The 13956-nt window shown below is 39.9% G+C and overlaps 1 protein-coding gene across 4 annotated transcripts in view; it reads right to left on the bottom strand.

Annotated features, from left to right (window-relative positions):
• Positions 1-449: 449 nt before the first annotated feature.
• hmbsb (hydroxymethylbilane synthase, b) overlaps positions 450-13956 on the bottom strand; it is a 46106-nt gene continuing 32599 nt past the window's right edge. For all 4 annotated transcript variants that reach the window (XM_073029845.1, XM_073029842.1, XM_073029844.1 and 1 more), the window contains exons 5-14: positions 13834-13889; positions 13167-13244; positions 12686-12763; positions 12048-12123; positions 10408-10521; positions 9227-9265; positions 8672-8791; positions 6199-6252; positions 6017-6103; positions 450-4215 (exon numbers count right to left, since the gene is read on the bottom strand). In XM_073029845.1, the coding sequence (XP_072885946.1) occupies positions 4042-4215; positions 6017-6103; positions 6199-6252; positions 8672-8791; positions 9227-9265; positions 10408-10521; positions 12048-12123; positions 12686-12763; positions 13167-13244; positions 13834-13889 (876 nt within the window). In that variant the 3' untranslated portion in view covers positions 450-4041. The remainder of the gene's footprint in view (positions 4216-6016; positions 6104-6198; positions 6253-8671; positions 8792-9226; positions 9266-10407; positions 10522-12047; positions 12124-12685; positions 12764-13166; positions 13245-13833; positions 13890-13956) is intronic.

The following is a 13956-nucleotide window of genomic DNA, read 5'->3' as shown; positions in this document are numbered from 1 at the left end:
AACCAGATAATTGCAAAGGGTCCATAAACATTTTCTTGCAACTGTATGTGTTTGTAGGAACTGAGAAGATAAAAGATTTGACAAATGCTTTTGCATATATCTTAACCCTGAGATGGAAGGAAAGTTGGAAATGCCACTGTGAAGGCCAACCAGCTTAGATTCTAAATAATCTTCTGCTAACCCTCATTGGAATGTTCACATTGATGTCAAAGAATATATTGGCTACAAAACATTATCTAGAAAGTATGGTGAGTGAGAGCGGGTATTTTTGGAACTCAATGTCATGGAGAAGAAATATACATTGAGTAAATGTGCTTTAGCTAACACTGTCCACATTCAGGAGGCACCCACATCAGACCGACTACTTAGTGAATCATTGTTTCTGCAGATTGTTTCTGAATTTGCTCCACTTCAAGCAAAGACCTTTTGTTTTTAAAAAAAAACGAACATTTCAGAAACGAATTCTTTATTTATGCTGTTTTATTTTGACATTACTGCAAAGGGTAAACATCACAGCAACAATACTGATATTTAATATAAGCAACCTCATTTCAGACTATCTACAGCATCAAAGACATAACAGTAAGAAACTTTCCCGTAAACATTACCTTGCTTCAAAGCTATCCCAGACCAGTAGAATTTTATTTGTTAATTCTTTTGCAAGATCATTTTTCATTAAAAAAATAAAGTTTATCATTTAGTGTGTTCTAGGAATTGTGTTTGTGGGGATTTAGGCCCTGAGAGTCCAGTCCTACTCAACAGTTTCTGTGCCTCTAATTAACAGACATTTTACATCATTGTTGAACAATGGAGACCCATTTTAGTAAGGCTCTCCTACAAAATCCTACAGCTTGGTGAATGAGGAATTGTAAATAGCAACAAGGGAAATATTCATGTAAATGAAAAAGCTATTCTTAACTGTTTGTAGAACATTTCCAATCATCAAATTTGCATTTGAAATTACTCATCAATGTTCCTCATTGTTTATGAATCAAGGTAGAGAGATATCTCACAGTAAGGAACCTGGGAAAATATGTCTATGCTGGCTAGAACTTATCCAACTACTGCATTAATCCTGTATCTTAAACCAAAACCAAGTTTGATCCCATATTCTCTGAAAGGCAAAATATTAAAAGACTGTGATTTACTTTTAAACTATACTGAAACCATGCATCTTATGGGTGGGGAGAATTCCACAGGATCAGATGGAACTCTGTTTAACACTACTGTAATTACATTTTCTATTAATCCCAGCAGTTTCCAATGGGTAGGTTAAATTGCAATTGCCCTCACCTATGTTCGTATCAGAGACAACTTGCATTTTAACAGGGCATAAATACCCAATTTCTCATGTAATCCAGTGAATCTTGCAAATGGAACACAAACACCACAGACACAGGGCACTTTATCACAACTACTCTTTGTGTCATGTTGAGCCAGAATCCCATTCTTCTTGTTCTCAAAGTACTAATATTGGTGAACTAAATGGTGGGGCTCACCATTACCCAGTTGTGGGGAATTCTCAGTTTGATCACTAAATGTTCTTTTTCTTTCACACAAGGTTGTGCTGATTAAAAATACAAGGTTGAGGTAATACACAGAACTTAGCTGCTGTCTGAATTTTCTTTGCCTCTTCAGTAACTTCAGTCATTAGGTTAGGGCTGGAAAGCTACAGATCATTTTGCACAAAATATGAAAAGTTAACCAACTCTATGGCAATAAATTCGACTACCACACAATTTAAAGGTAGTCTACGAGGAGAGAGGACAGAAAGCCAGAGATTATAGATTAAATTATAGATGTGTTTTCAACATTTCTACTAGTCTGAGTTTAGAAGGCACCTAAGTGTTTGTGTTTTAAGGTAAAAGTAGTCTATCCACTGTAACAGCATTAAAGCTAAACCTGGCAATTATTTGCAAAGAAGCGAAAAACAAACATTTCATGGCATTCTGGCTTCCATTCACTCTGGAAAGAAATCCAGCCCTTAAGAACAGTGAGCACTGCAGTCAAATTCCTCTTCCCAGATTTTCAATGTTTTTTTGTTTTGGTCTTGTTTTTCATGTTTTTGGTCTGCAGTTTTTAGTCTCCCTTGGAAAGTAAGCTATGCAATTACTGCAGCAGGCTTAAGTAAGTGCAGTCTATGGCAACCCACAGTAACTTCAGATTTCTGGCCTACTTTTAAAAAGCACCATGAAACCCTACTTTGTTAAAATATAATTCATATAATCCAACCTTAAGCCTCAGTAACAGAAACCCTGGTATTAAGGAACAAAGTGTGACATACATTATCCTTTGTAAGTGGCCAACACAACAATCAATAAAGTTCATTAAAAGTCTGATGTATTTCTCTTTTGCATTTGGTGCAGTCACAAATTATAAAGAAATGCTTTTAGTATCTTTCATAACTTCAGGACATCACAAAACACTTCAATGTCAATTACTTCTACAGTTACAGTTGTAACGTAGAAAACCAGCAGTTTGCATAGAGCAAGCTCCTATGTGATGATGATTAGATAATGTGTGTAGTTTTGATTAGGTTTAAATAATGGCCAGAAAACCCTCCACTTCATCACAATATTTCTTTAGGTTCTGTAACACTTACCCAACAGGCTGGTATATGTCTAGGGGAAAAGGAGATCCACAACATTGGCAGAGCAACACCAGTACAAAAGAGAGTGTGAGCCTGGATTTAGTCTCTAGAGTGGAACTTCAGACCATACAAATCTGATTCAGAAGCCATTTCAGTAACCAATGCTGACACTAAAATCAAAATGCTCCAAAACTCTTATGCTGGCCTCCTCATGTTAAGTGTGCTCAGCTCAGCTAGAGAAATATTGGGTCACAGAAATGGGAAGGTACCATATGGATTTCTCTCCCATTAATTCCAGAAGGAAGATTACTTGTAACAATAACAGATGACAACCAAAAAAATTAAACTCAGCTGCAGTGTCAAATGTCCACTGTGAATGATCTTCAGGAAAATTTGACATCAGACATTTTTACATACACTTACATGTAAATTGGTTTATTATTGCCCATTTAAGAAAAAACTACCTTTAAAGCAAAATCTGTAGCAAGAGAAACAGAATGTTTCAGATCGAAGACCCTTCATCAGAACAGGTTCTGAAAAAAAAAGTGTTTAACCTGAAACATTAATTTTTGTCTCTTTCCACAGATCCTGCCTGATCTGCATTATCCTGGAATGATATGCAAATGGAGACAAGATGGGTAATGGTTTTCTTGTACAATATCTCCATGCAAAAGACCTATATGTTACAATCATTCAACACCAATGAACATGACATGCTCCTAGCTGCAAACCAGAACTGACCAACTTCAAGGACAACTAGGGCCTTGCCAGTAATGCCCAAATGAATAAAAATATCACTACCCCTCTCATAAGGAGGAAGTTGACACTACTACTGCATTTATGTTATTAATTGACACAACAGAACAAAAGAAAGGACTAAATATTAGAATGAGCCAGGCTAGAATAGTGAAAGGAACAAGACCAAAATTCAATTTCACTGTCTATTCCCACTAATTCTAAAGAGACTTTTAACTAAAACCCAACCTGTTCAATAGTGTAAACTAAATAAAACTGCATAGGCAGCATTAAAAAAATTACTTCAAGTTCCAATTTTAAATTAACAGGTACTTCAAAAGCAGCAATTTCAAAAGTACCTTTTGTACAAATTGATTTATATTATAACTACTTTATTGTTAAAAAATGTACATACCCTTTAGAGATAATTGAAAAATATAAGAAAATGTAGGTTACGTACTGAATCAGATAGCATGACTAGAGCATCGACAGGATCCCAGCAACAGATGGAAGTTAAATTGATGAAACAACCTAGATTGTTTAGAGCGCAGTTTAGGAGGTACAAATACAATAAACTGTGAAAGCTTACAGAAGCAAATGATATGCATAAGGCACTGGGAAGGGATACTGTCTGTCACCTTTGGTTACTGCATATTTATAGCTTTTTGAATGCTTAAATAACCATATAGTATTCACATTAGGATAAATACAATGCATTATCTTGAATCATTCAGCTGCCTGGCAACAGTCAGGATATCCTTGGCACCTTTGCTAAGCAATAGATTGGCCAAGTCCACTCCCAGTTTCTCAGCTGCTGCCTGGGAGTTGTGTGGTATTCTCTTTGCCATGATCCCAACATGTTGAACATCAGCAACGTTACAATCTTCATCCTGAGGAGGAAGACAATTAGTGATTTCAAACCTGGAACTCTCTAGAGAACACATTAGAGCTGAAAGCTGTACAGAATATGGAATTTTTGCCCAACCTTTACAGGAATGCCAGTGGATGGCTGAATTGCCAACCAAATTGCTGGCACAACCATAGGGAAGGCAGGGGCTCACACCAGGTTCCTAGCTATGCAAACAAGAATAGTCCTTAATTCCACGTCCCATTCCCATTTTGATATGTCTATCCACGGCCTCCTCTATTGTCAAAATGAATCCAAACTCAGGTTGGAGGAACACCTTGTATACCGGCTGGGTAGCCTCCAACCTGATGGCATGAACATTGACTTCTCTAACTTATGTTAATGCCCCTCCTCCCCTTCTTACCCCATCACTGACATATTTAGTAGTTTGCCTGTTCTCCATCTCCTTCTGGTGCTCCCCCCCTTTCTTTCTCCTGAGGCCTCCCATACCATGATCCTTTCCCTTCTCCAGCTCTGTATCACTTTCACCAATCACCTTTCCAGCTCTTAGCTTCATCCCACCCCCTCCAGTCTACTCCTATCATTTCGCATTCCTACCCCCCCCCCCCTCTACTTTCAAATCTCTTACTATCTTTCCTTTCGGTTAGTCCTGACGAAGGGTCTCGGCCCGAAACGTCGACATCGCTTCTCCCTATAGATGCTGCCTAGCCTGCTGTGTTCTACCAGCATTTTGTGTGTGTTATAGTCCTCTGTATTTGTGTAAATCTGCAGTGACGCTTTCATTCATGAAACATATCCCAAGTACTAAGCAAGGTACAAATGTATTGGATTTGAACGTTTATAACCTAGGAATTCAAAAAAGTCCTTATAGAAATGGGGCCGCATCAGCTTTAATCTTCAATAGAATATAGACTGGAATGGCAGAGCAGACTCGATGGGTCAAATGGCTGAATTCTGCTCCCACATATTATGGTTGCTTTCGATGGAAAGGTGCAAATACACTCTGTCATTCAAGGAAGTAGAGGGAGCAGGAAAAGGAATTGCACCAGTTAGACTAGCATTTGTGTTTGAGAAATTGCTGGAATTTACTGTGATGAGCTTGGTATCAAGGAACTTGGAACATCGAATTGCGATTGAGAAGCAGCAAAATGCACTTAAGAAAGGGAATTTGCATTTAATTAATCTGTTACAGTAATTTAAGGCTCCAAAAAGTTTGAAGGATAAAAGTAGATTTAGAAAAAGGCTATAAAAAGTGCGATCCTGGGATTGGGTACACAATAATTACTGAAAACTAAATATAGACAGGAAGCAGAGAGTGGGAATAAAAGGTCAATTTTGAGGATGGCAGCCATCATGTCCATCAAATGGACAGAGAGGGAGTACACAACTCATCTACATTGTAAAGTTTCTTCACTTTCTCTCCTGAAAACTCACTCTATCTTGGAGCAACAATGCTCCAATCTCTAGCATCTGATATCCCAGCCAATCTTTGGCTCTGATTACACATCCATTCATGTTCATGACATGTCCCAGATCAAGATGCGTTCCTGGCCCAATTCTTATTTTACTCCTAAACACTTTTCCCCATTCCCACTGAGCTCTGTATGTACACCTTGACTTGTTCCCAAACACATTCTATCCACCCAACTCCTGCAGAATCTGGACAATTGACTGTGGCTCATGGACATGGCAGTGAAGAACACTATCCTCGAGCAGAGGATCTCTCACAGCCATTCACGAAATTTAATGTTTGATTCAAAAGGCAATACTTCAGACTCTGTAGCAGTCCTTCATTAATGTATCAGAGTAGATTTTTAATGTACCTGTGTCTGAGTGGAAACACTGGTTTGCATTGTATCTTTTAAGCTGTCGGATCCATCAAGACTGTATACAGCCCCTGTGAGGTAGAGCTGGAATTACAAGATATAGAAAATATTATATGAAGTGGATTCAACTTAAACACAGAGCAAAATAAAAACATCAGTCGTAAGACAAACAACATTACCTGGTTTTGATTAATGACACTGTGAACAGCAACAGGCACACTGCAGCCTCCCTCCTGCACAGAACATGCAACACAGAGCCAATTAGAGTCTTATCTTATAGCAATGTAATAGAAACAAGGTTCTAACAAGTGAGAACAATCTAGATAACATATTCCAAAAAAAAATTGTACCAACTAAAAGATGCCAGTTTTGATCCTCACTTGTCACATTATCTACGGTCATAAGGAATTGTATCATACATCACTGGACTCAAGGTGGAAGGCTGAGTGGTGATGATGATGAGTGGAGGGAGGGTGGATTAAAAGAAAGTGGTGTGGGGTTTTAAAAATTAACAAAGAGAACAGGGCTTAAAATTTAAAAAGAAACAGCTGGACGTCCATTCACTGCATAGCAATTCCCATCAGAATGCAAAACATATGGTGGAAGAAAAAAAATCAAGCCAAGCTTCAATAAACTGTGACCATGAAATTGGTGAACTGTTGTAAACATCAGTAGGTATGTTAATTTCCTTGAGATAAGCACATCTGCAGGCAGTATCCACTCTGTAATTGCGTCTGATTCTAGTTCTACACCAATGATGCAGTTTAAAGTTCCACCCCAGGACTAGTGATGACCACCAAGTACAGGTGTCCCCCTTTTTTCAAACGTTCGCTTTACGACAACTCGCTGTTATGAAAGACCTACATTAGTTACCTGTTTTCGCGAACAGAAGGTGCTTTCACCATTACGAAAAAAGGCAGCGTGCGCAGAACAGCCAAGCTCCTCCCCTGGAACTGCATTCTAGCCAGCATTGCTTAAACACGTGCCTGTGAGCATCTGTGCTTTATGTCGATTTATTTTGTGCATCCATTAGCAAGATGAGTTCTAAGGTATCGGAAAAGCTTAAAAGAGCGCGTAAGGGTGTTACACTTAGCGTAAAACTAGATATAATAAAGCGTTTCGTTCGTGGTGAACGAAGTAAGAACACAGTCACTTTGGCTAAGGGTTTGTGAAAGTTGATGAAGATGATGTTGAAGAGGTTTTGGCATCCCATGACCAAGAACTGACAGATGAAGAGCTGATGAAGAGGAAAGGATAACAATTGAAGCCGAACGCAGTAGCGAACGTGAAGTCGTCCAGGAACTGAATGTGAAGCAATTGCGTGAGATTTTTGCTGCAATTGACAATGCTGCAATGATTGCAGAAAAATATGACTTTAATTTTGAAAAGGTACATAGGTTTAGGGCATATTTGCAGGATGGTTTGAGTGCTTACAAAGAACTGTATGATAGAAAAATGCGCGGGGCTAAGCAGTCAAGCATACTGTCGTTTTTCAAGCCTTCCACATCAGCCACAGCAGATGACGAACCTCGACCTTCGACATCAAGGCAGGCAGACATAGAAGATGACCTGCCTGCCCTGATGGAAACAGATGAGATGACACCCCAGTCTCCGACCACCCCAACCCCCAACAACTCAGCCTAACACACCATCATCAGTGTGCTCACTGTCTTCCCAATTCCGGTAAGTGAAACTACACTGGACGTACATTATTTCTACTTTATATAGGCTGTGCATTTTTATGTGTTATTTGGTATGATTTGGCAGCTTCATAGCTTAAAGGTTACTGGAAAGAGTGCTTCTACCCAGAGTGCTTGCGCCGAGTGTTTCTACGAAGAGCACTTGCGCCGAGTCTTTCTGCCGTGAGCGCTTGCGCCATCTTTCTGCCAAGAGCGCTTGCGTCGTGCTTCTGCCAAGAGCGCTTGCTTGAGATTTTCGCTACGGTGGACAGTGCCGCAATAATTGCAGAAAGGTATTCCTACTTTATATAGGCCGTGTATTTATCAGATCATTCCTGCTTTTACTATATGTTACTATTATTTTAGGTTTTATGTGTTATTTGGCATGATTTGGTAGGTTATTTTTTGGGTCTGCGAATGCTCACAAATTTTTCCCTTATAAATAAATGGTAATTGCTTCTTCACTTTACAACATTCCGGCTTACGGACCATTTCACAGGAACGCTCTACCTTCGAATAGCGGGGAAAACCTGTAAAGGGAAAATATTAGAAATGCCCTCTTCTCATTGCTACCATGAGGGAGGAGGTACAGGAGCCTAAAGGCACACAACTCAAAGATTCACGAACAGCTTCTTCCCCTCTGCCATCAGATTTCTGAATGCACAACACTACCTCACCTTTCCTCCTCTTTTTGCACTACCTATTTAACTGTTTTATTATAATATATTGCAATGTACTGCTGCTGCATAACAAATTTCATAACATATGCCGCTGATATTAAACCTGATTCTGATATATCCTGGTTTTCTCTTTAAACGTTCGTGTGTTGCTAGATATGTTTATGCTTGGGTGAGTAAGTCCCAGTAGCCACCTCATCCTTGATTGGGACAGTGCCATTCTGCAGATTTGTAGGCTGGAAAGTAATGAGAGATTAAGAGAATGACAGGTGAATTTTGCTTATTTTTAACTATACCAGGTGCTTCATGAAGGAACGTTCAGCTATGCAGCGGAGAACTGTCTCGGTGTCGTTGAGAGCAGAAACCATTTCTAAGACGTCTGGATCATTCATCCGGACTTCAACAGCCAGGGCTCCCTGGAACCATTAGCAACACAGAAACAATTAACAGCAGAAAATTAAAAAAATACCTTCTGCACATATGAATGGGCTGAGCACGAGTACTTAAACATACAGCAGGGTTCAGTAACCAAGGTAATAAAGCACACAGTTACTAACACGCACACACACAGGCGTACACGCACATACAGCACAAGTTAGTTAATATTCAGAAACATAAATCATACATGTGTATTATGATCACAGGTCCAGTGATTGTTATGCAATATTTTTATTTACTAATCAGAAATGCAGTTAGTCTCTGTTTTACAAGCAACCATATGGCAAATAGTAGGCAAGTTAGGGGAGCTGGTCAAACCTACAGTCAAAAATAGCTTTGGAGTTTCAAGTCAAACAACATTTGTAAAGAGACAAACAGAATGAGGATTTCAGATATCATTCCATTAAACATACCTGACCCACAGCATACATACAATCTTCAGGCTCCAAAATCTGGAAGAAAATGGAGAATCTTATACCTACGTGCATTCTGGCAACATAACAATTATTTTGATGTCCATGACCAGTGCTTTGAAAAATAAAGCACCAACAGAAACCATCCCACTTCTAACTATCACGGGAAAATCAGGACAAAGGAAAAAGATGTTAAACACAAGAAATTCTGTAGATGTTTGAAAGCGCACACAAAATGCTGAAGGAACTCAGCAGGTCAGGCAGCATCTATGGAAAAGAATAAACAGTTGACGTTTTGGGCTGAGACCCTTCTTCAGAACTGGAAATGAAAGAGAAAGATGCCAGAACAAAAAAGTGGGGGGGGGGAGGGAAAGAAGGCAAGCTAAAAGGTGAAGCCAGGTGGGTTGGAAAGGTAAAGGGCTGGAGAAGAAGGAATCCGATAGGCAAGGAGAGTAGACCATGGGAGAAAGGGAAAAAGGAGGGGCACCAGTATCTGGGATTCTCGGTGGGTCCAAACTGGGAGGCCCCTCCTCCTTCCCTTTCTCCCATGATCCACTCTCTCCTCCTATCAGTTTCTTTTTTCTCCAGCCTTTTACCTTTCCCACCCACCTGGCTTCACCTATCACCTTCTAGCTTGTACTCTTTCCCCTCCCCCACTTTTTTATTCTGGAGTCTTGGCCCAAAATATCAACTGTTAATTCATTTGCATGGATGCTGGCTGACCTACTGAGTTCCTGCAGCATTTTGAGTGTGTTGCAAAAGATGCTCAATCACTTAGAAACAGAGGATTCAGTAATTTTTTGTTGGGTGGTGCAAGTTTCTGGGAAAAAAATTGATTGCTCTTTAAGGCCACTTGGCCTATCATTTCCCAGAAATGAAAGCCTATCAAAATCCCCCCTGCAGCATCCCATTGTGCATCAAATGATTTCACTGTACTATTCAGGATACATGCTTTAATGTGATTGTCATTGGATACTGATCTGGTTTTGCATTTCACCAGTTTGGACTTGCCCTATTGATGCTGCCAAATGCCATGCTTCAATGTGCATACAGCCATTCACAGTGCTTCACAGAAATACCATCTTAGATGCAGGAAAGATGTGGAAAGTATTAATGCTGCTTTATAAAAAGGCCTTTAGAATGGAACAGTTGCTTAGGTTAGAATACAAAGCTGAGGTTACCTGACTGATCCGATTCTCCCAACCCATTCGCCGCAGACCAGCTGCTGCCAGTACAATGGCACTATAGTCATTCTTTTCATCGAGTTTCTTTAACCTTGTGTTCAAGTTGCCTCGCTGCAATCAAAATCGTTAAAGAACACGAGTAATCATTGTTAAGTTCCCTGACGCCATGATAATGGTAGGGCTCATCAACAACAATGATGAGACACCTTATAGGAGGTGGAAGAGCTCGAGGCCTGGTGCTCGGCAAATAGCCTCTTCCTCGATGGCAAGAAAACAAAGGAGTTAGACAGAACTCACACCCTCTTTACATCGGCGGCACAGCAGTTTCAAACTTCTGGGAGTGCACAATTTCTCAAGGTCCCAGAACACATTCTACATAATCAGGAAAGCTCACCAATGCCTCTAATTTCTGAGGAGGCTGAAGAGGGCTGGACTATGCACATCAATACACACACCCTCCTACAGAAGTGTAGTAGAGAGCATCCTAACATGCTGCATCACTGCATGCCATAAAAACTGTACTGCGGCAGACAGGAAGGCTCTACAACGGGTAATCAAACTGCCAAATAGATCACCAATACTTGCCTACCTACCATCAAGGACATATTTACAAAAAAGGTTCCGGAAAAAGGTAACATCATGAAGGATCCTACCCAACTTGCTCATGGACTGTTTTTCCCATGCCCATCAGGGAAGGAGGCTACGTAGCATCCACACCACAACCACAGTTACTTTCCTCAAGCAGTAAGTTTGATCAACACCTCCACCCACTAACCCACCTCACCACCACTACTTTAGCAGTCCTACTGGTCACCTTATGTACAGACACTCCTGTGCCTAGAGTCACTTTACGGACATACAATCAACCTATGTATATAAGCTATCTTATGGATTTAGATTTATTGTGTTATAATTACTTTATCGTATTATATATTTTGTGCCTTTACACTTGCGTACTGGAAATGACATTAAGCAATTTTGAATCTTGAATCTGAAATACTTCCCTAGCTCGACAACATCCTTAGTGGTACTTGCCTGGCAGATAGAGGTAATACCACACATTCTTTTCAACATCACTATTAACCTCATTACATCTCATCACCATGAACAAATTCCTGTCAACACCAGGTCAATATGGCTTCAAAGCCACTGTGCCCCTGAGTACTCTGGGTGCTGCAACAACCCACCACAAGGATATATTTATTGTTCACCAGTTTGATCCTTCCCAACATTAACAATTCTTCAGGTGCACTGATAAGGTGGTAACTTTTGTCTTTTCACAAGTGAATGATGGCATACAGGGAGCCAGCTTGCTTTTTTGACTTGATTTTAGTCCTGCTAAGTGTCTTCACACTAAACAACCTAACTGGTGAACTGCTTCTACTGCTGACGATATTGAACAGAGCACTCTGGGTCTTATTCAACTGATCTATAAAGAGATGGGTGGTTAACTCTAGAACAATTCTTGAAGCTTTAAGTAAAAAGTGCTGTTAATTTTCTAATACTAGGATTTTAAGTTTCACTAATTGAAATGACTTGCTTGCATTCCACCCATATACTCAGAGAGTGGGCTTTAAACAGGATGTTAAAATTTTGTTGTTATGCATACATGACTTTGAACAGAAATAAAAGGATACAATATCCTTGAACTCCAGGTGAGGAAACCGTCTCTTCAGCTGTGCTGCTCGTCGTAAAGAACTAGTGCCGACCACACTGTGGGGATCCAATAGAGAAAAAAAATATTGCACAGAAAATGAACTCTAATCACAATGTCTTTTCTTCCTCCCAATCGCCACTAGAAACCAGATGTGAATATACGGCCTGCACCCTCCCCCATCCCAACCTTCAAATATGATAGAAAATGAGGAAACCGCAAGCTTCATGTCATCATCTTCCTCAATACATGCCACATTGTTAATTTTCCCAGCTTGGAAGTCCCAGCAACCAAGTCTATAGTTTTCATACAGGAAGTGGATCAAGTACAATGTGCTAACCCATTAAATTACATTACATTAGAATTTTCACATTCTACAAAACAGCAAAGAATAATCACTCTTCCAATTAGTTGTACGTATGCATAGATAATACAGGAATAAAATTGCACCCAGTGCGCTAACCTGTGGGTTTTTTGTTTAAAATGGACCTGCAGCCCAAGTTTTAGGCCAGCTGGTTCATTTCCTATTCAGCTTTTGACTTGGGGAATTATGTCAAGGAAGTGGATTGCCCTGCACTGCCAAAACTGGTCACTAAATACCTACTTGGATCAATGCCTTACCTCCGCTCTGCCAGCACGTCCAGGGACTTTCCCGCATGACTTGGATGCACAACAACAGCATCATAAGGAATTTCACGCCTATAATAAGACAACTGTGGTTATAAATCAGTATCAACTTTTGCAAATTGGCTATTTGCAAACTTGCAATTGCACAGTTTGAGTAAAAATTCACAGTATGGGCTTGTCATTTATATTAAAGCAGGGGGCAGAGAGAAGGGAATAAGGTGCTTGAAGGCAGTGGCTATTGTTGGGGGGGGAAGAAATGAGTGGCTAAATTATAAATGTGCTATGGTCCCCACACTATTTTTGCATCAGTTATTTCTTCCATCATCCATGTGAGGAAATGTCCATCGCAATTTACTTGAGCATTAGCAGCAGAAAAAAGTTCCCTCTGCTGTTCCATCAAACATAGCCAAAGTTAAATTGGAGAGTAGACATCTAGTTATATGAATCATATTGAACTCTCACAGATAATACTCACTTGCAGATGGCTCCAATTGTAAACCCAGGAGGGAGTGCTGTTGGCAGGTCTTTCAGGGAGTGAACTACCAAATCAACCCTACATTGAAGGAAGAGAATGAAGAATAACAGTACAAAGACAACAGGTATAAAAAGCGCAAATAATCAAAACATTTGCAAGAAATAACCATCACGATCGGTAAAAAACAAAAAGAGCCAAGAGTATATCAGCACACATGCTCCCACTCCAGAAACTGAGAACAAAATCTAAGACTTCCACAGTACACAGAGAACAGTGCACTGTATTGCTGGATATACCTGTGCGAAAAGAAGCAAATAGGCCTCCCGTTTGAAAGAGATTATGGTACTACTTCAAAAGGAGGACTAAGCTTCTCACTTTCAAACAACATTTTCTAGAGAAAACTCCCTGTTCCTTCTTAAAATTATGTCAAGAGAGCCTTCAAAGTCCACTAAGAGGGCAGTGAACTTAGTTCAGTACCACACAAGATGTGTGTCATAGATTTTGTGGAATGGTACTTAGACCAGAATCAGAGCTCAGAAGCCCAAGTACTACCCACTGAGCCACGGGTCCTGAATTTACAAGAGATTAAGTTTTTTTTAAAGTATTTTTTAGAACAAGTTGAAGTGCTGAGCAAGTGAGGGATAGATAGCCATCTAGGAATCCTTACTGATTCTTCTCTAATGCAGTTTCCAGCTCCTTTGTGAACAGACTCTTCTCACCAATCTGAGGGAAGAAATTAAACAATGGTTAAATATCATTGTGTTAAATTCCGTGATATGTCACAATAATA

Source organism: Hemitrygon akajei, chromosome 26 (genome assembly GCF_048418815.1).
Source record: "Hemitrygon akajei chromosome 26, sHemAka1.3, whole genome shotgun sequence".
NCBI lineage: Eukaryota > Metazoa > Chordata > Chondrichthyes > Myliobatiformes > Dasyatidae > Hemitrygon > Hemitrygon akajei.
Note: the sequence above shows the minus strand (reverse complement) of the source record. Positions and strands in the feature narration are given on the sequence as shown.